Source organism: Octopus bimaculoides, chromosome 6 (genome assembly GCF_046866305.1).
Source record: "Octopus bimaculoides isolate indiv1 chromosome 6, ASM4686630v1, whole genome shotgun sequence".
Lineage (NCBI taxonomy): Eukaryota > Metazoa > Mollusca > Cephalopoda > Octopoda > Octopodidae > Octopus > Octopus bimaculoides.
In genome coordinates, this window is record NC_142933.1 from 114,436,072 (window position 1) to 114,459,217 (window position 23,146).

Sequence of the window (23,146 nt, forward strand, 5' to 3'; positions counted from 1 at the left end):
CCCTATATATCTTAGGTCACAAACAATATTATGCTTGCAAAGGGATACAAACTTGTCTAGTTGCTCAGTATCCTATCAACTTAGCCTCCTATGTGTGTGTATATATATATATATATATATATATATACACACACACACACACATACATATATGCACACACACACACACACACACACACATATACACACAAATATATTAAAGTAGTAGACTACACTTTACAATACAAGTTGACAAAAAACATTAAACTTGGCAAACAAACAAGTCTGGAGCAAACAAGTTGATTATAAAACCACTTTCTGTTTTTACTCGGTCAATAAATTATATCAATAAAGAAACAGAGTAAATCATTATTAATGAATTGACAAATATACAAATTTCACTTAAAATATACTTGATCCCATGATGAAAGGAAAAATGTTTTAAATTAACAAACCAATTACCCTTATTACAGCTGAGCCAGTATGGCAAAAGGTTTCTAGCAAAAGAACCAGAGAGAAATGGTTGTCATATAACTGAAGTGTTAAAATTATTGCTACTATAATGGCCTCTGTTCCTTGGAGCTGATTGGTCTCATATAACTCTTCCATTCAGGCACTCCTAACTCACTTATGTCTCCACATCTCATCACAATTGTGTCTGACCTCCCCCACCCAGCTCCTCACTAACCACTATGCTGTCTTTTCTCCACAGATCATTAGTCCTCTGAAATCTTATTCCTGCCAATGCTCTCTTACTGTTATTGACTGGCAAAAATTCAAATCAGTCATGGACAACTTGTGGCTCATGAGAGCTTCTGAATGGCATATCTAATGAAAAATTTCTTTGGATAATTTTAGTAGTGTGGCCTGCTTAATGATGAGCCATGTCACATGCAGCCCTCTTCCCAAAAAAGGGGACGCACAGGCATATGAAGATCATGAACACTACCATTCTTCCAGACTCAACAAGTAAAACAGAAAAATAAAATAACCAGTCATAAACAACACATGTTCACAAAGCTTGCTTCACATAATATTATTTGGGTTCAATTTATAGGGGTTGTTAAAAGAAAAGAAGAAGAAAAACTATTTAGAAATTAATACTAATTTATGAAATTTGATCACTTAACAATCAATATCAATTATTTTTTTCAGTAGACACAGAACCAATTTTTTTAAAAGGAAGAATGTGCCTGATTAGATCAACTCCTGTATATTCTGGCATTTACTTTATTGGCTCACAAAGAGATGAAAGTCAAAGTTAACACTAATGAACTTTGAACATCATAATTAATAAATTCATATTTAGTTCAGTACTCATCAAATTCTTCCAATAATTACTTTCTCTTGAAAATGAATATTAGTTGGAATAACAACCAATAAACGACATATATGTATAGCTATGAAGAAACATCATAACCAACATCATTTCAGTTTTCATTGTTCAATACTTATTACATTTTTTTCATTGGCTGTCAGACAATTTTTAGAGATATAGTTCTCAACAAAGAAATCCAATACATTATAATTAACGATCTTGATAACAGACTTGACAGCAACACAATAAGTGAAGGGAAGTACCTAATGATGCTAAATTCTTGGTCCATGAATAACAAACTTACATTTCACTTTTCTCACTCCAAATATCCATGATTCCTAGCCATAGCAATTTGAAAGGAGACCAGTCCCATCAGGTTAATTTGTCTTTGATAGACATGAAGATGAAGCCATTAAATGGTAAGCCTACAATCTGTTAAGATTACAGAATGTCTTTATTTACCCAGATGCAAAAACGTTTACTCCTGGAAACACTAATTTGCATATACATCCAGTTGAAAAAAGTGAAAAGAAAAGTTGAAAAAAGTTATCAATATGAAAACAAATGTAAAAAGTGAATTCCAACTCAAACTGAACACAAATGCAGCAGGTTGCATGTTTTTAACACAACATAGCAACCATATGTAAACAAGTACAGACGTGCATCAATATTAAAGTATAAATAACAAGAGTATGAGAACTGGGATTTTCCAAAAACAAAAAAAAAAAAAATCAATCAATATGCCAATCGATATGTTAGTGGGGGGTATCTTAGAGTGGCTAAGTAGAAAATACAACAATCAATAAATCACTTTATATTATGGAGAGACAATTCAAAAACAACCAATTTGAAAAATGTTTCTTTTATTAACTCTAGTAGGGGGTGCACTAAGCAGACAGTAGTTAATGAGATGAGACAGATGTTGGGAAGAAGAGAGTTCAAAAAAATGAATTCGGAGAGCTAAAATAGTCTCTAAATTAGTTTTATAATTTGGTTCAATGTTACATAAGACAATAGAAGCAAGCAATTACCCACATATAGCAATGTAAGTAAGTGAAAGACAATGCTGGTAAAATTATAACATTGTTACTCTTTTACTTGTTTCAGTCATTTGACTGCGGCCAAGCTGGAGCACTGCTTTTAGTCGAGAAAATCGACCCCAGGATTTATTCTTTGTAAGCCTAGTACTTATTCTATTGGTCTCTTTTTGCCGAACCGCTAAGTTACAGGGATGTAAACACACCAGCATCGGTTGTCAAGCGAAGGTGAGGGAACAAACACAGACACACAAACACACATACATTATATATATATATATATATATATATATACATACATACATATACATATATACGACAGGCTTCTTTCAGTTTCTGTCTACCAAATCCACTCACAAGGCTTTGGTCGGCCCGAGGCTATAGTAGAATACACTTGCCCAAGGTGCCACGCAGTGGGACTGAACCCGGAACCATGTGGTGGATAGGCAAGCTACTTACCACACAGCCACTCCTGTGCCTGTTGGTAATTGTTTAAAAAAAATAACAAAAGTTTTTATACTGCAATAAATATAACTTTATAGGCGTTAACTTTGGGATGTAGATGAGAGCAGATCTGATCAGACTTTGCAGATATTATGCTCCATTTATAAAAATGGTAAATAATGACTAGTTACTTAGAATGGCTACATATGAATAGTTGAAAGGAAATAAAGGTATTTTTGAGTATATAAGGCATATCTCAATTTTGGCAGGCCTAATCTGGTGGGCAGGGATGTAGCTAACTCTGAATCCCCTAGTGCAAAATGGGTTGATTTTTTTGCTTTTAATCTTTTAGCCAGGTAAGAAGGTATTGCCCATGATCCTTAACAGGGTCTCTAAGACTGGTGAGATGGAAGGAGAAAGGGAGGAAATTACCCTCAAGCTGGAGGCCTGGCCTGAATGCTTGCATCAGAGTGGACTCCACTAAAGACACCCAAAGTACAAGGTGGTGGTGTTAAAATGGGCAAAAGATGAAGTCTACCACCCAAGTAGGTTATATGGGATTTGAACTCAGAACAAGAGTTGGAACAAATACTGCTAGGCATCCTGCTCTGACAATCCACTGCCCTGGATTAGTGGAGTTGTTTTCTTGTTATTTTCTTGTTGTTTTTTTTTTGTCTTTTTTGTCTTTTTCCTGACACCATAAGTATGTAAAGCAAAGCTGACCATAGCAGGATTTGAACTCAGAGCACAGAAAGTTGAAACAAACACCTCAAGGCATTCTATCCAATGTTCTAATGACTGAACATTTTGTCAAGCATTCCACTGTTTCAAACAATCCTACTGCCCAATAAAAAATTGAAATTGATAATATCATCATCCCACAAGCACTAACTTTACTTTTATATTCTTAATCAACAGCTCTATTTCAATAAGATGAAAATATAAATTCCTATTTCTTTTTCTCTGTAGATAGTTCTCATAAAGACCATAACAGTTTTAACTGCAATCTAAACCACTAATATGTAGAAAGAGTGAGCAATGAACATCTCAAATGAGTGGTAAAAGCACAACACGGTGTATAGAGTGATTCACAACACCACAATGTAATACTGTAGAGCACAGTGCAGTATAACAAAAGGCTGTACAAAACTGGCCAGCAAAAATCAAGAGTAAAATGCTTCAAAAAAGTTAGAATGTCAGAATCTCATTTAGAAAGTTAAGGAATAAGAAGTTCTTTTAGACTGCCAAAAAAGAAGCAAGACATAAGGACACATTGCCAGTATGTGTTGTGGCCACCAACAAAACATATCAGCCTAACACAAGCAAATCATAGAAAGCTAAACAAGGAAGCCTCTACATGGTTATTCATCATGTTAGATGTAGTGACCTTATTCTCATTTGGATCATTTCTTTCTTACAAAACTGAATTGACACATTTTAATAATGTAGTATTATCTACCATATATCTGATAAAAAGTTGAGATAGTCACAGCAAGAACATCTGGTCAGAGGCCAGCTCAAACAGAACTAGCCTAGGGCTAAACAACACAACAGAAAAACCAATAAGAGAACCTCAATGTAGTCAGTTGAGCTGTTAACAACCAAATACCCCTCGACTCACACCCTGCCAAAGGAGACATGCAGATGTTGTAGTCCTAGGTGCACAATACTTGACAGAAAAGCAGGAGAGTCATGACTGTAAAGCTTTTGCTCATAAGTCTGTTTAATCAGGGTTGATCTGAGACTAAACAACAACAGGCTCAAAAATATAGAAAATGTAATACACCCAGGCTACCACCTTACACCCTATTTGGCAAACAAGTGCATGTGAGACTGTATAGTATAGTCTTGAACTAGACAGTGGCATGATCTACGGAGAGCACTGGATCTCTACATTGCAACCAGTTATTCAACTTCTAACATGTCATTTGCCTACTTGATAAAGATGACAAGAGTAACTCAGCAACAACAACTAGGCCGCAGTATTTCAGTACACAATGTTGTTTTTTTTTATTGATTTTTGTTAAGGTGTATTGTAAGTTTTATTTTCACTTTGACCTCAAAGATGAAGTATTTTTACTTTCAAACACTTTTGAAGTTTTTGGGTGCTCTTCTGTGGATGGAGTTGTAATGAGTTAGCTATTATAAGACACAGTATGTATTGGATATTTTTTTTTATTAACTTACTGGAGCCAATCTCCTCCAGGTCTGACCATAGCCAAGTTCTTTGAGGGAGAGGGAGAGAGAGTGGGGTAGACAGGCAGACAGAAATCCACTTCAGTATAAGACTGGTAATTTACTGTAATAAATTATTGTAATTTACTTGTAATAGCTAATTCGCTACCAGAACTATAACAGCCAAGACATAGATTGGAATATTTCTGTTTGTATATTAGCAGTAGCTCGTGAATTTTATTAAAGCATCCATACAGTTGACTAATCCCAGATCTTTGATCTGTTAAATTCTGTCTCCTAAATTTATCCAACAACATTTCAAACACATTTTGACAATTTTTTTTTTTTTGTAATAAAGTGATATTTTCTGAAGTTATACCGTTGTGATTTTTGAAATCTATATTATGTTTTGGCTCCAGGAACAAATTTTCTGAGCAGTAAAATTTTTGTGTTGAATGGCAGTAAATTTATAACTGTAAAACTAATTTATTGCCAGATAATAAAAGCTGGACTACGTATTGCTCCTAGAGACCTTATAACAGAACTGGAAAAGATATGATGCAAAAATTTTATTAAACTTCCTTTAAGACTCAAAGGGAAAAAAGTTAGAAAAAAATTTGAGAAGACAGATAGAAAACATTCTGAAATCAAACCATTTGTCATGGAATAACCCACACGTAAGAATAAATATTTACATCATACACAAACATAATAAATACTTAGTCAAATTACTTGTTATCTCATGCATGATCATGAAATCTGGCACCTGTTCTCCTCAACTAAGTGAACTGGAGCAATGTAGATTAAATTATTCAATCTAAGTCATCAACTCAGCCAACTTACTGCTAAAACGTGAGACCTCACTGCAACTTGCAGCTTGGATAGGTGCGCCAAATATCCTATTTCATTATCACTTTCCAAGTTCAACAGTAGTTGCAGCCCCATTACTACCACCCGATTCTCTATCAGAGACTAAGCCATAGTTTTGAAAAGACGCCCACAGGTCATCCGTTCCCAGATGATTCAATATTTTTCATGCTTTTATATATTTGATAAGTAGAGACAATCTTCAAAGCAACATCATCTGGCTAATATTGTGATAAAACACCAATTACTACAGACAATCCCAATGCTGCCAGTAATTACTATCAAAGTACATAAGTATGCACTCCACAAATAGAATGTAATACTGGAAGTGTCGACAGAAATCAAATATTTCTATTGACCATAATTTTCATATTTTGCATTAGGAATACTCTTTAAATGTTTTATACTCAATGACATGTAATAATGTTTTTGCTTCAGATTAATCCTAATTTTTGTCGGGGCTAATTTCAAATTATTAGTATGAGTCAGAAAATAATTTAAATGCCATTGAAGTAAGATATGTAAAATGTATAAATTAATAAAATATTTTTGATTTTATCTAATTTAGGTAGCTATTCTTATTATCACCATTTTACCTTCAGTCTGCTGCATCATTTTTAGCATAAACAACACTGATATAATGTATTAGAAATTGTATTGTCTTCCAAAGTATATGCACACATACAGCAGAAAACCCAAATTCAATTAATATGAGTACCCAGCAAATAACTTTGTAATTTAGATAATTTATTGTATAAAATCTTGTGAACTACCACATGTTTTTACCCAAAACTGAGTGACTCAAGTAGTTTGACACAAAACTAACTTGCAAGAAACTAATTGATATAAGATTTGCAGTGAATCCGGTTTCACCAATCCTCAGTCAAATTGTCCAACCCATGCTAGCATGGAAAGCGGACGTTAAACAATGATGATGATGATGATGATGAGTAACATGAAAAGTACGATCAACTGGGAAAATAGCAACTTAGAAAGAAAAACACAATGTTCCTGGTAACACAATCCTTACAACCACAGTTTCAGTACATTCCTTACTACCTCACTTTCAGGACATCCCATCCTTATATATAATTACTTGCTCATTAAATTCCATGCAGAATTTCCAATCAAATTTGTAATTGTTACCTAGATGTAGTGTGGACAGCATGGAAAAGAACAGTTCCCAGTTGAAAATGAAGTTCACTTTTGATTAGTTTAGATATTAATAAATTGCTGAAGGAAACTTCATTGCCATGTCAGTAAGTTTAGTTTGTGGGATAAGGTTACCTTACTGCTCAGTCTCTTATTAGACTGCTTAAGCCATCCAATAATAATTGCAAACAGGTAGATAATCTGTCCAAGTTAAAAATCATCAATTTACCCCCATTTTTCCATGTTTGTGCAGGTTTTTCACTAGTACAGTATTTTGCAACTAATTGAAATCCTTTGTCATCTCCTTCAGAATGTTCAGCATCCTGAGATCAACTTTCATTACTTTTCCCAAATCATCTTTGGTCGTCCTTTTCTGCAGAGTTTTTCTACTTGAAACACTCGATATTTTCTTACCTGCTGCACTCATTGTGACTTCTCACTTTGCAAGCAGTATCTCTGTACATAGCTTGCACAAATTTCACCAACACCTAGCTTTCTTAATGACTGTCATACTACAGAGATGAACCCTAACAAAGGTCTTCTCCAAATCAATGAAGGTTAGGTATAAAGGTTTACTCTGTATTGGTCTGACTAGGAAGATGGCTTCAGTTCTACTCGATCCTAACACAAACTCAAAGTGCATTTCATCTAAGCTACTTCTTTCTGCTACTTTCATAATCTGGTCCATCAGTGTGATGCTTCTGTAGTTGCTTCCTTCTAAAGCATGTCTTTTGCTTTTGTGACAGTTGATGATGACATTACCATGCCAGTCACTGGGGATAATACCTCCCTATATTCTCTGATTGATTATACAAGTTACTAATGCTTATTAAATATCTTATTTTGCCAGATATTTTCAATATCTCAGCAATTATCCTTGATGATGCAGTTGTTCTCTTTGCCTTTGTTTCTTTAAAAATACATTAAACTATATTACTATATGGCTATTAAATAGAAAAGCTAGTCCCTCTGTTGGGTCCACTTGAGTAGTGGACCCAACAATAATGACAAGAAATTGTCTATACTAAATAAAGAAAATGAAAATTATTGTTTGGTTAATCAAAGTAAAAGAAAAAAAGTGATATTTATGAGTTTTAAGATTAGAATTGTTACTTACCATTGCATAACATCTTCTTTCACTGTCTGTTTCTAAATTTAATAATTCTTCTAAATCCAACTTTGAGTCATATTCTTCAGAATCATCCTGAACAAATAAAAAGAAAAAAGACACAATGAAAGCATTATTTCAAATAGTTTCCAAAAGAATAGCCTCAAAGATAATTATGTAATAACAATGTTATCAAAAGAAAGAAAAAAAATCTAGATGATAATGATTATAATGTTAATAAATCTGATTCAAATGACAACGTAGTGATGAAAACTCTGCTTAAATGTGTATGATGATATAACATTCCTGAAAGATTTGAAACACAATAGATAAATCACTGTTCAAGAACAGACTAGTTACTGATATTCAAGAAATCTGATACTTGGAGATTGTGGGTGGAAATGTAATAGCAGTATCTTTATTATTTTTAATTATTATTATTTTATCAAAGATAAAATAGAAAACTGATAAAAAAAATCCATGAGGAAAATTATATGGAAATAGATACAAAAAGAATACAAAAAAATAATAAAAATTCATGGAATGTTTCTAATCAAATAAAAATGATTGAATGATATTAAAATTACTCGGAAATACTGTCATTGAAATACAATTACTAGACATGCAAAGAACTCGAGTAAATGAAAAACTACAATGAATAAAGAAATGTTAATTTTAGTTGTAGATTCATTTGAAAGTATCATACAAGAAGTGAAATACTTTATGGGATGAACCACAACACTTGAACAAGAATAAGCAAAGTATGAACCAGATGTGCATAAACAACTGGCTATCATATAGTCAGACTGGCATCAATCAATGAATATACAAATTACAATTGCACATATATAATGAGAAGGGAACAAATGATACAGAAGAATAAACAGTTAGAAGTTTAATTGAAGATAATAGCTGGGGCAGAAGAAGGGACTTAGAAATTGGCATTATCCAGATGAAATAACTCAAAGGAAAAAATAGTAATAAAGAGCATTGCATAGCTTGTGCAACAAATAAAAACAAATCAAAAATAAACCATTCACACACGTGCATGCGCGTGTGTGAGTGACTGTGTATGTACACATGTATACACATATATATAGGAAATTTCAGAAGCCCACCAGATGGACTGTACCTGTAACTCAAAAGTTCAGCCAGCTTTTGGCATACTCTGTGCTATGCTGATTCTATTTAAGAATTGTGTTCTCAATACAAATGTCTGCAGAATACTCAGCCACTTTGCATTCTAATTCAGTGAGCTGATTATCCAATTGATCAAACAACTGGATGCTCATGCACTGAAATCAACACAAGAGCCTATCATTTACATACATAGCCAGTCTTGGGAGTAGAAGTAACAGCTACAACTAAAAGCTAATACAACGTAGAGGGGAATCTTCAATCTTGCTGCTGAGACAATCTCTAAAACACTGGTGGTATGATAATGTATACCTAATCTATTATACTGTGAAGTTGTTGGCAATAGAAAGGGCTTTCAGTCATACCAAATGAAAATGACACAATTTCAGTAATAGAGTTTAAATTGACTGGTGGTATGAGATCTCGCAACCGGTTTTATTTCATTAATGAAATTAGTTTGATTAGAATGGATTAATACAGAAGTAATATAAAAATACAGGATAGACATGACTGTAGTTATTACAAAATGTTTGCCATCATAAAGATATGGTAAAGTTCATTTTAACACAAATGTTTTGCAGAAAAATTAATATGAAATAGTATGAATTTCAAACATCCATATAAAATGATTAGGTGTTGTGTCATAATGTATTATAATGAGCAGGACAGTGTGTACATCTGCATAAAAGCATGTTCCTTTCAGTATCTAGCACACACGTGTGAGGGAGAATGTACTTATGTAGAGAATATATATGTCTGCATGAGAGAACATTTTCACAGTACTGAACTGATGTAAAAAGATGTGAATAAGAGAATTCTTCTCACGCTGTGTATTGAGAGAATGTCGGAGAAAATGAGAGGTAAAATGAGTTCATGACAGTTTCAAGCCAATATGCCATGTGAGTAAGAATGTACTCATAATGTTGTTGTAGGTGAGAGCATGTATGAGAGAGAGAGTATGTGACAGAATGTCTTCTTTGTCATATAATACAGCATAGTGTGGCACAACACTATAAGAGACATTTGGCTCAAACAAGATTTCAAAGATAAACGTTGATACAAAAAGAAAATTTGAAAGGCTGAAAAGGAGAGGCTCTACATTGCATGGGTAAAGGAAATCCTGCGAAATTTGATAGCTTGAATAGTCAACATACCATTTTCATCTTTCTGAATAAAAGCTGCCAAGATAGCTATCAGGTTACCAAGGGGAAATGATCGATAATGATTGAATAAACTTTTCTAAGAATGAGTCATGAAAGAATGTATGTATATGGCACTCAACAATGAGCTGTTGTACCATGTTCTATGTTGCTATGAGTATTAGATAACAATGACTAGATCCAACCACCAACCAGACAAGCAGGGAAAAGAACTTTAAAAATGTATTTATATATATATATAGCGAATCAATTTAGATGAGATGCAGTTTGGGTTCGTGCCAGGTAAAAGCACTACTGATGCCTTATTTCTAGTGAGACAGTTGCAAGAGAAATACCTAGCCAAGGATAAACCTCTGTACCTGGCTTTCGTTGACATGGAGAAAGCCTTTGACAGGGTCCCCCGATCCCTTATCTGGTGGTCAATGAGGAAACTTGGGATAGAAGAATGGCTAGTGAGAGCTGTGCGAGCCATGTACAGAGATGCGGCCAGTAAGGTGAGGGTTGGAAATGAGTACAGCAATGAATTCCGGGTAGAGGTAGGGGTCCACCAAGGTTCCGTCCTCAGCCCCCTATTATTTACCATAGTCCTCCAGGCAATCACAGAGGAGTTCAAGACAGGTTGCCCCTGGGAGCTCCTCTATGCTGATGACCTTGCCCTAATTGCGGAGTCACTATCAGAACTAGAGGAGAAGTTTCAGGTGTGGAAGCAAGGTCTAGAATTGAAGGGCCTTAGAGTCAACCTAGCTAAAACCAAAATCCTAATAAGTAGGAAGGTAGATAAAACACAAACCCCTTCAGGTAGATGGCCCTGCTCAGTATGTAGAAAAGGAGTAGGTAGTAACTCTATAAGATGTACCCGGTGCAAGCTATGGACACATAAGAGGTGCAGCAACATCAAAGGCAGGTTAACTAGCAAGTTAGTTTTTGTTTGTGGCAGATGTTCAGGTGCAATAAAGACTGCAAACAAACAGGAAACAACTTCTATCTCATTCCAGGGTGAAAAACTAGAGGTAGTCGATAGCTTCCGCTATCTGGGCGACCAAGTTAGTAGTGGGGGTGGGTGCGCTGAAAGTGTAGCTGCTAGAATAAGAATAGCCTGGGCAAAGTTTAGAGAGCTCTTACCCCTGCTGGCGACAAAGGGACTCTCACTCAGAGTAAAAGGCAGACTGTATGACGCATGCGTACGAACAACCATGCTACATGGCAGTGAAACATGGGCTGTAACTGCTGAGGACATACGTAAGCTCGCAAGGAATGAAGCCAGTATGCTCCGTTGGATGTGTAATGTCAATGTGAATACCCGTCAGAGTGTAAGTATCTTGAGAGAAAAGCTGAACATTAGAAGCATCAGTTGTGGCGTGCAAGAGAGACGATTGCGCTGGTATGGACATGTGGTGAGAATGGAGGAGGATAGCTGCGTGAAAAAGTGCCACACCCTAACAGTTGAGGGAACCCGTGGAAGAGGTAGGCCCAGGAAGACCTGGGCTGAGGTGGTGAGGCAAGACCTTCGTACATTGGGCCTCACCGAGGCGATGACTACGGACCGAGACCTTTGGAAATGGGCTGTGCGTGAGAAGACCCGGCAAGCCAAGTAAGATCGTTGCCAGTGCCCCTGGACTGGTTCTTGTGCGGGTGGCACATGAGATGCACCATTTTGAGCGTGGCCGTTGCCAGTACCGCCTGACTGGCTCCTGTAGGATTTTCGAGCGAGATCGTTGCCAGTGCCCCTGGACTGGCTTGTGCGGGTGGCACATAAAAGACACCATTTCGAGCGTGGCCGTTTTCGTGCGGGTGACACGTAAAAGCACCCACTACACTCTCTGAGTGGTTGGCGTTAGGAAGGGCATCCAGCTGTAGAAACTCTGCCAAATCAGACTGGAGCCTGGTGTTGCCATCCGGTTTCACCAGTCCTCAGTCAAATCGTCCAACCCATGCTAGCATGGAAAGCGGACGTTAAACGATGATGATGATGATGATGATATATGTGTGTGTATGTGTATATATATATATATGTGCGTGTGTGTGTGTGTGTGTGTGTGTGTGTGTGTGTGTGTGTATACACACACATAGACATACATACGTATCTATACATTTGTGTGTGTGAGAGAGAGAGAGAGAGAGAGAGAGAGAGAAATCACTTCAAACTTTTACATTTTATCTCTTTAAAATAAATAACTAAACCAGGTGACATTCTAACACCTGTCCAATCAACAGTTAGTAACAAAAGTACTAATTTATGGTGCCATATTTTCCTATATTGAAAGCTAAAATTTGACATAATTTTACCCTTTTTGAAATGTATTGTAGCAGAGCGTAGTTTATCAGTATGGTGTTATCTGGAACAGGAAAACTTGAGCTCAATTCAGTTTGGCAGATAAGAATTTCCTATTTCTTTTCATCCAATGGACAACTATAAAATATCATGCTGTGTGTCATCTAAGACACTGACTTAACCTTTAGATTCCATGTACAAGCTAACACCCTTCTTGCCAGAGTAATTGACTGGAGATAGGACATAGCTGAGAAGGAGGAGAATTACATTTGATCTCTGATTGTTCTCTGGTATCCAATCGTAGTCATTCTTGTCTCACTAATAAAGTTTCAGTCACATTTTCTTCTCAAGTTATAAGGTCATATCCCTCTGTAGTTGTTATACCAAAGTTTTGGACGAAGCAACTACTAGAGATTTATACCTAGCAAATTAATTAATAACTGTCTGTTCCAGTGACTTAGTTTAAAGTAGTGTTTCACAAAGCCAACAGACTTCAGCTGCTCAAAATATTTATAACAGAGATGAACTTGATAAAACTACCAGATTAAATCTAGATATATAAAACTGAGAATGTGTGTCTGTATGTGTGCATCACTAAAACTCGAGAACTACCCAACCAATTTCATTCAAATTTTACACATGCCTTATTTAGGAACTATGGAGTGTCATGGGCTAAAGAAACTTTGAACTTCTTGCCTAATGCGAGCCCAATCTCTTATCTCTTACACTGTTTCAGGATTATGTGTTAAAAGTAAAACAATAACATCTCTATAATAATGATATAATAGTTTCAATTTCAATTACTTTCACTATGTATTTATTTACATGTTTGTATATGTTTGTGTGTATATATATATATACATATATATATGTATATATTTATATCTTTGTATATATATATATATATATATATATATATATATATATATATATATATATACATATATATGTGTATATGTATATATATGTATATATATGTATATATATATATATATATATATATATATATATATATATATATATATATATATATACATATATATATATATATATACATATATATGTGTATATGTATATATATGTATATATATGTATATATATATATATATATATATATATATATATATATACATATATATGTGTATATGTATATATATGTATATATATGTATATACATGGAGCCTGGTGTTGCCATCCGGTTTCACCAGTCCTCAGTCAAATCGTCCAACCCATGCTAGCATGGAAAGCGGACGTTAAACGATGATGATGATGATGATGATACATATATGTATGGATATATGAGAATATATATGTGTAAATATATATTTATGAGTGTGTATGTATATCATCATCATCATCATCGTTTAACGTCCGCTTTCCATGCTAGCATGGGTTGGACGATTTGACTGAGGACTGGTGAAACCGGATGGCAACACCAGGCTCCAATCTAATTTGGCAGAGTTTCTACAGCTGGATGCCCTTCCTAACACCAACCACTCAGAGAGTGTAGTGGGTGCTTTTACGTGTCACCCGCACGAAAACGGCCACGCTCGAAATGGTGTCTTTTATGTGCCACCCGCACAAGAGCCAGTCCAGGGGCACTGGCAACGATCTTGCTTGAAAATCCTACGGGAGCCAGTCAGGCGGTACTGGCAACGGTCACGCTCAAAATGGTGCATCTCATGTGCCACCCGCACAAGAGCCAGTCCAAGGGCACTGGCAACGATCTTACTTGGCTTGCCGGGTCTTCTCACGCACAGCACATTTCCAAAGGTCTCGGTCAGTAGCCATCGCCTCGGTGAGGCCCAATGTACGAAGGTCTTGCCTCACCACCTCAGCCCAGGTCTTCCTGGGCCTACCTCTTCCATGGGTTACCTCAACTGTTAGGGTGTGGCACTTTTTCACGCAGCTATCCTCATCCATTCTCACCACATGTCCATACCAGCGCAATCGTCTCTCTTGCACACCACAACTGATGCTTCTAATGTTCAGCTTTTCTCTCAAGATACTTACACTCTGACGGGTATTCACATTGACATTACACATCCAACGGAGCATACTGGCTTCATTCCTTGCGAGCTTACGTATGTCCTCAGCAGTTACAGCCCATGTTTCACTGCCATGTAGCATGGCTGTTCGTACACATGCGTCATACAGTCTGCCTTTTACTCTGAGTGAGAGTCCCTTTGTCGCCAGCAGGGGTAAGAGCTCTCTAAACTTTGCCCAGGCTATTCTTATTCTAGCAGCTACACTTTCAGCGCACCCACCCCCACTACTAACTTGGTCGCCCAGATAGCGGAAGCTATCGACTACCTCTAGTTTTTCACCCTGGAATGAGATAGAAGTTGTTTCCTGTTTGTTTACAGTGTTTATTGCACCTGAACATCTGCCACAAACAAAAGCTAACTTCCTAGTTAACCTGCCTTTGATGTTGCTGCACCTCTTATGTGTCCATAGCTTGCACCGGGTACATCTTATAGAGTTACTACCTACTCCTTTTCTACATACTGAGCAGGGCCATCTACCTGAAGGGGTTTGTGTTTTATCTACCTTCCTACTTATTAGGATTTTGGTTTGACTCTAAGGCCCTTCAATTCTAGACCTTGCTTCCACACCTGAAACTTCTCCTCTAGTTCTGATAGTGACTCCGCAATTAGGGCAAGGTCATCAGCATAGAGGAGCTCCCAGGGGCAACCTGTCTTGAACTCCTCTGTGATTGCCTGGAGGACTATGATAAATAAGAGGGGGCTGAGGACGGAACCTTGGTGGACCCCATGTATATTTATGTGTATATATGTGTGTGTGTGTGTATATGTATATATATGTATGTGTGTGTGTGTGTATATATATATATGTGTGTGTATATATCTATATATATATATATATATATATATATATATATATATATATAAATGAGAATGTATGTCTGTGTGCTTCCCTAAAACTTGAGAACTACACAACCAATTTCATTCAAATTTTACACATGCCTTACATAGGGTCCCGGTTGTGTTTTAGTCAAAAAAAAATTTTAACTCCTTGCATAGTTCAAGCCCACAGCAGCATAAAATCTCCTCCACTATTTAAGTATTGCGTGTCAAAAGTGAAATAAAAACGCCCATGTCAAATACTTTCACTTTAAAAATGAAACTATTCCACTAACTGAAACAATCACATTTCGATATTGTAATGACAGATACTTTGAGAGGGGGGGAGGGAGAGAGGGAGAGAGAGAGAGAAAGAGAGAGAGAGAGAGAGGGGGAGAGAGAGAGAGGGGGAGGGAGAGAGGGAGAGAGGGAGAGAGGGAGAGAGGGAGAGAGAGAGATGTATATGTATACATATAGATGTATACGTACACGTATATGTATAGATATATATATTAGATATAGATCTATATGCATACATGTATATGTATACATGTGTAGATGTATATATATATAGATAGATGTACATGTAATATGTACACATATATACACATATATACATGCATACATATATCTATACATATATACACCCATCACACACACATACATACACATGCACACAAACACACACATTAGTCATTTGTTTTCTTATCAAAACTACGTCAAAAGTACTGAATGGATCTTTATGAAATTTGGAAATTATATTCTATGCATAACGGCCATAACCCCCATGAAAATTCATATATTTTTGATGTTGATGAAATTTTAACCATACAGATTACACACAAATAAAGTAATATTTCTAAAATTTCTTCTTCTTAGAAGTTACAAAGACCCCTTCATGGGGACTTCACACCCACAATTTAGTTATTTTTCCTAAGCAAAGACGAATACAGTTGTACTATTGGAAGCTATAGGGTCACCCGAACATAACAGATGAGCATTATTTGTAATTCAACGGTACAACAGTGTAAGACTATCCTTTCAGATATACTTACATTGTGATTTCTGCAATGTGGTGCATAAATTGTCAAGTAAATGAGACGCATCTTTGCCTCCACTGATTCACTTGCAAAGTGTTGAGTAAAATTATTTCGTTGCAGACCTCCTTTCAGTCTTTTTATTATCACTGCGATGAACATAGTCCCCAGTTGGTAACATTGATTTCAAGGCCTTCCCAGATGAGTGACTGGTTGTTCTAAGACATTTATCGATTGTAATTTTTTTCTGCACAGTTACCTGTCGGTATAGTGGTCATTTGCAAACATTGAACATCCAGGGTGAAAGGAAAAGCCTAATAGCTGATCCTAAAAGCTTTTTTTGTAACAAAGATCACTTCTAGAAAAGATAAACTTACAGTAAGTATATCGACCTCAAAAACTTTGACCAATTTTCATATCAAAGAGATTCATAAAAAGATTAATTACAGTGGAAGTATGGTAAACTTGTTATGATAATGAGAATACAAACGCACTATTGTTATTTGTGATAGTGTCAGCATAAAGCATAGATGAGCAATAAGGATTTTGTGTTTACTGTGTCAATTAGAGCACAAATGCTATAAAAGCACTCATGTAACTAACAAAAGCTTTGAGTTACAAATCTTAGATTAGTATTAACACCATTTTAGCAGTGATAAGGCTACATTTACTCTGCATGCACATTTGCCAATGTTGGCTTGAAAGAGGATGGGGAGAAAGATAGAGCAAAAAAAAAAAAACCCCCCCAAAGGAAGAAAGAAGGAAAATGAAAAGAAAAATCTACCAACTTTCCTGTGATGTGTATGCTTATGTGTAAATGTGTTTTCTTTCTTTCTTCCTGGGGAGAGCTGTCAGATAAAGCATATATAATAAATAATTCACCCCACTCTTCCTCCCCTCCCTCATACATGCGCGCACGCACACTTGAAAAAATATAAATAAAATAACTAGGTTGATTCTATTTTGGAAGCTGACTCACTACAATTAGCCTTTGGTTCTAGAACAGAAAAGGTGAGGGAGCAGGGTGTTGTGATTGTATGTTCATTTTGAATACCCAAGTTCCCCATTAAACTTTGTGGGCAAAGAGGGAATCCAAAAATATAAATAGTAGTATTGATTTACTTTCACACACATGCACGCACACACACACACACACACACACACACACACACAGAGCAGGTCCTAAAGACACACTAGCTAAGAAAAAATAAACATCAATAATAATAAATTGGAAGGGGGGTACTATTTTCCATTCACTACAGATCTTTCTCAGTTCCACACACTTCCATTCATGAAAACTTGTTGCTAGATAGGAAGTTTACTTGAAGTGGTCAAGTGAAAAATTTATATGCATGTGGGTGTGTGTGTGTGTGTACATGTGCATGTGGGTGCGTATGCAAGAGAGAGAGAGCGAGATAAAAAAAAAAAAGAAAGCAGAAATAAAACTAAAGCAAAAACCTATTTCTATTACAAAATCTCCACCCCATTTGCTTAGAAAATACAGAGTTAGTATGTATGTGTGCTTGTGAATGACAAAGAAATGTGAAAATGTGAAGATACAGAATATCCTTAAACACATGTGAATGTGTGTGTGTGTGTAACACAGAAAATGTACAAGAGAAAGAGAGAGAGAAAGAGACTGTGGGTATACTGATACAAAAAGAGAAAGAAGATAGCCTGTTGGAGATTCTACATGGGGTTCAAGCCATACTACAAGTGTTTAAGGTTAGTAAGTATTAAATATATAAAGCAAAGTAACAAACAGTTCAATGATAGGAAGCTAGATTGTCAAACATTTCATTACAAGTACCTAATTGTTATTTAACTTTAGATCAGTCCTGAATCAAGTAAGTCTATGCAAAGGCATTCCAGACATGACCACCCTCTTTCAGTAAAATAGTACTACATAGATTATATACTGTATAATTCCTTTCTTTAAGAAGGTAAGCTGCAATCTCAGGGAGATCTGGCTGTTATTTCTTGTAGGTTGAGCAACTATGAAGAGAATCCTTTATTTGACTCATTGTCCGAACATCATGTAAAATGACAAGGACAAAAAAGTCTCACGGCAACTACCAAGAGTTTATATTAAATAGAGGGGTGATAGGAACTATCTTGTTGCATGGGGTACTAAGGTTTTGATCAGGGTGCATTCAGAATGGAATACTCTGCTGCAGGCATGCTTACACACAAACATACGTAGATATGAAGAATTGCTTACAGTCAGACTCTTTAACCAATCAGTTGGAGAAATTGTATAATTTTTGTATATAAGGAAAAAGCGACATGTGCTGTTGGTAACTTAGGTATTGTAATTTTAGTGAAAGCTGATCTTCTCCTTCATCCCAATTAAGTCAACACTATTTTTATTTTAAACCAAGAGATAAATCACACATCTGTATAAGATAATGGAAGTGTATAAAAAGTTAGAGGAGGAAGGGTAATATCTCTGATTCAAAATCTGCAGGTGGAAAAGAGGAACTTATCTTGAGGCCAGATCACTTGAACATTTACAACAGGGTGGACAGTGCTAATGATATCCAATTGTCAGGTGATGGTGTTAAACCAATTGACATATTGAGTTTGCCCACCCAAGAACAGGAACAGTTTCTTCATTCAGCTTCTACATAGTTTCCATTTCCGAAATATAAATCACAAGGCTTTGGTGAACAAGTCACTTATTTAAGATGTCATACAGCAAAATCAACCCCCAAAACCTTCAGCAATTCCCTCCATGCTCATACCTTTCTTACAAGTTTGATTTACAAAGATTCAACAGGAACATTATTGGCACTGATGTCACCAGTCTAAGAGAGCATGTGAAAGCCATGGACACTGTCCCTTCCACCATAATCATCAACCCCATCCATCTATCCATCCTTGCTGCCCACTGTTTCTGGGACAAAACATGAGAGTAGAGTCTTCAGGCACCTCCTCCATAGGATCATATCAGAAGCAACTGTCTTACACTTTCCTACAGGATTCTTATATGTAACCAACTGGGACTACGGATATTATCCAACCAGCTCATTCTTAGTCTACTCCTAGGTTTGCCAGCAGGGTCAGCTTGGAGAATCTAGCTTTCTTATGGCATTCTAACCACATGTCGATTGTACAAAAGCTGTGACTGCTCAATGTGGGAGATAATGCCTCAACCTGGAGAGCTTCTCTGATCTCCAAGCTGTGCACTGTGTTGAATAAAGTTACTGCTTTGGAAATCCTTTAAAGAAACTCCATTTCAGCTGCTTGTATTTGCCATCACACTCAGTTATTACCCAGCATTCATGACCATAGGTGAGGATGGATATGGAAACCAAATTGATGGTAATAAGTTGTTGTTTTTTTTTTTACCAACCTCACCCCTTTGAGGATCAAATGGTGAAGCTGTACCAGCACCAGCAATTTGAGAATCCAATTCAGCCTCCTGCTTCTCGTAACTTATGATACCAAAAAGTTAAAAAAACAACAATACTTTGTAATATTAGTGTTTGGTTGCATGACACTCAGTATTACAACCAACAAAAGTTTTATGCAGTTTGTTCTCTAACATTGTTGATAAATTCAAAGGTTTATGTATTACACCTGGTTCAATATATATTGTATTATTTCAATACAATGTAGTCTCTAACATAATGCAACCCCCACTTTTTGTACTTAAAAATCAATAATATATTTTATTACCCTACAATGCAACTCACCAATAGTGATGTTTTCTATTAAACCACTTGTATTATTCATTCATTCATTTGTTTGGCATCAGTTTTTCTACATTGACAGAAAACATGGTGGAGGCTTCAGTTTGATTTTGCTTTTGTTAGTATATCTGAAGGGTTTTGGCAATTTATAAGTGAATTAAGGTCTAGGAAGGCAATTGACGTAACAACTATTAAGGTAGGCTCTATCTTTGTGTTGATCACATGACAACAAAAGTGAACTAACAATGGTATTACAGTAGTGTTCTGGTAATGCTAGCTTTGTTTAGCCCTAGATAAGCTTTGGTTATGCAGATCTTTTATCAGAGGCAATCCAGCCATAAACATCACATCTTTTTGTTTATCTCGCCTTATATTACCAATATGTCCTTCCCTTTTTAATGTCAGAGGGTGAACTGAGTAAGATTTGGCTACTTCATCTCACTGATTAAGCAACTACGTAAAAACTCCTGGACGACAACTGTAAGGTTATGAGTTTGATGCCTGAACTGGGTTTCGTGTAGTCTCCTTGAGTAAGGGACTTTATTTCATCTGGTCCCAGTTTACTCAGCTGAAAATGAGTACCAGCCCAGTGCTAGTACAACTGTCTCTCCCTCCATCTGTCACATACTAGATGTACTGCTGGATCGAGGGTGGGAGAACAAAGAGGGTGACTATGTTTGCTTATAATTACATGGACATCCAAAGGCGACGAGCTGGCAGAAACATTAGCACGCCTGGTGAAATGCTTAGTGGTATTTCGTCTATCTTTACATTCTGAGTTCAAATTCCACCGAGGTCAACTTTGCCTTTCAATCCTTTTGGGGGTCAATAAATTAAGTATCAAAAAATTTCAGGCCTTGTGCCTAGAGTAAAAAAGAACAGAATTACATGGATATCCAAAAATAATTAGGAGTGGCTCTGTGATAAGTAGCTTGCTTACCAACCACATGGTCTCAGGTTCAGTCCCACTGCATGGCACCTTGGGCAAGTGTCTTCTACTGTAGCCTCGGGCAGACCAAAGCCTTGTGAGTAGATTTGGTAGATGGAAACTGAAAGAAGCCCGTCGTATATATGTACATATATATATATATATATATATATATATATATATATATATATATATATATATATATATATATGTGTGTGTGTGTGTGTATGTATGTGTGTGTATATGTTTGTGTGTGTGTTTGTCCCCCCAACATTGCTTGACAACTGATGCTGGTGTGTTCAGGTCCCCATAACTTAGCGATTCGGCAAAAGAGACCGATAGAATAAGTACTAGGCTTACAAAGAATAAGTCCTGGGGTCGATTTGATTCGACTAAAGGTGGTGCTCCAGCATGGCCGCAGTCAAATGACTGAAACAAGTAAAAGAGTGAAAACATGATACATGCTACCAAGTCATATTCACTTGTAAGTGATGGTTATGCATGCTATTTAATAACCGAATAAGAAAAACCCTTCCAGTGTCAACCACAGCACATTGTAAAAAATGTTAAATTTTTCAGAGGAATTTATATGAAATATGAATAAAAAGAGGGCTAATCCACCAAGGGAAGGTATGTCAGAAGAAAGTAATTCAACAACGCGGGTTGATGAACCGTAAGACGTGTGGCCAGAACCTCCTGGAAAATAATCATAGCGAGGGACATTCCACAGTTGAATTAGAACAGTCACAAACAGTGAACGAAGACATGCACCCAACACCAGAGCTGAAGACACCTCCGAAAGGAGGGGCCCCGCCACGTCAAAACGGTAGAGGAATAGGGGCCGAAACCGGACATGGTTCCTCCTGATGATGTCTTGAGCTAACTGGATCCTATAAAGGAGCTGTTGTGGTAGCAGACCACGAAACATGGTTGAAATTCCTTCCTTAAAAGAAAAAAGTATGCATATCCTATTTGTAATTGGAAACTTCATTCTGTTATATCTCTGCTGGTGCCAAAAGCATTTCATTTGTGCTTTACAAATAAAAAAACAATAAAAACAACTAACGGAAAGACAATGTTGCAATCTCTATAACAGATGATGCCAAAAAATACAAACGAATCTTTAAAGAATTCTAAATGGATAACATTTGGAAACAATTTCACAGAAACAATTTACACAAAAAAAATTTATATGACCTTTATTTCTTTACAGTTAGTGATATTTCAAGAAAAAAAGGAACGATTGTTATTTTTAAGTATACAGGCATACATAGTCCTTCAACTTTTGTTCACCAAAGCAGCTTGGCAGTTACCTCATTTACACTTGTAATGATAACAGAAGCTTCTTGGTGGCTCAAATGAATTGCAGTTGCAACAGTTCATGGAAATGTCACCAACTTTTTCAGGAATTACTACTGTTTCCATGGCATATTTTCTTTTACTTATTTATTTTTTTCATTCTTTTACTTGTTTCAGTCATTTGACTGTGGCCATACTGGAGCACTGCCTTAAAAAGTTTTAGTCAAACTAATCAGCCCCAGAACTTCTTTATATTCTATTTTGCCAAACTGCTAAGTTACAGGGAGATATAAACACACCAGCATTATCAAGTGATGGCAGGGGGACAAACACAGACACATACATACATACATACATACATATACATACATATATAAATATATATATCATCATCATCATCATCATCGTTTAACGTCCGCTTTCCATGCTAGCATGGGTTGGACGACTTGACTGAGGACTGGTGAAACCGGATGGCAACACCAGGCTCCAATCTAAATTTGGCAGAGTTTCTATAGCTAGATGCCCTTCCTAACGCCAACCACTATATATATATATATATATATATATATATATATATACACACACACATACACAACAGGCTTCTTTCAGTTTCCGTCTACCAAATCCACTCACAAGGCTTTGGTCAACCTGAAGCTATAGTAGTAGACACTTGCC

The 23,146-nt window shown here is 36.3% G+C and overlaps 1 protein-coding gene across 1 annotated transcript in view; it reads right to left on the bottom strand.

Moving 5' to 3' along the window:
• LOC106877040 (protein phosphatase 1 regulatory subunit 14C-like) overlaps positions 1 to 23,146 on the bottom strand; it is a 181,558-nt gene that overhangs the window by 70,416 nt on the left and 87,996 nt on the right. The window contains exon 2 of the mRNA XM_052968586.2: positions 8,089 to 8,175. Within this exon, the coding sequence (XP_052824546.1) occupies positions 8,089 to 8,175 (87 nt within the window). The remainder of the gene's footprint in view (positions 1 to 8,088; positions 8,176 to 23,146) is intronic.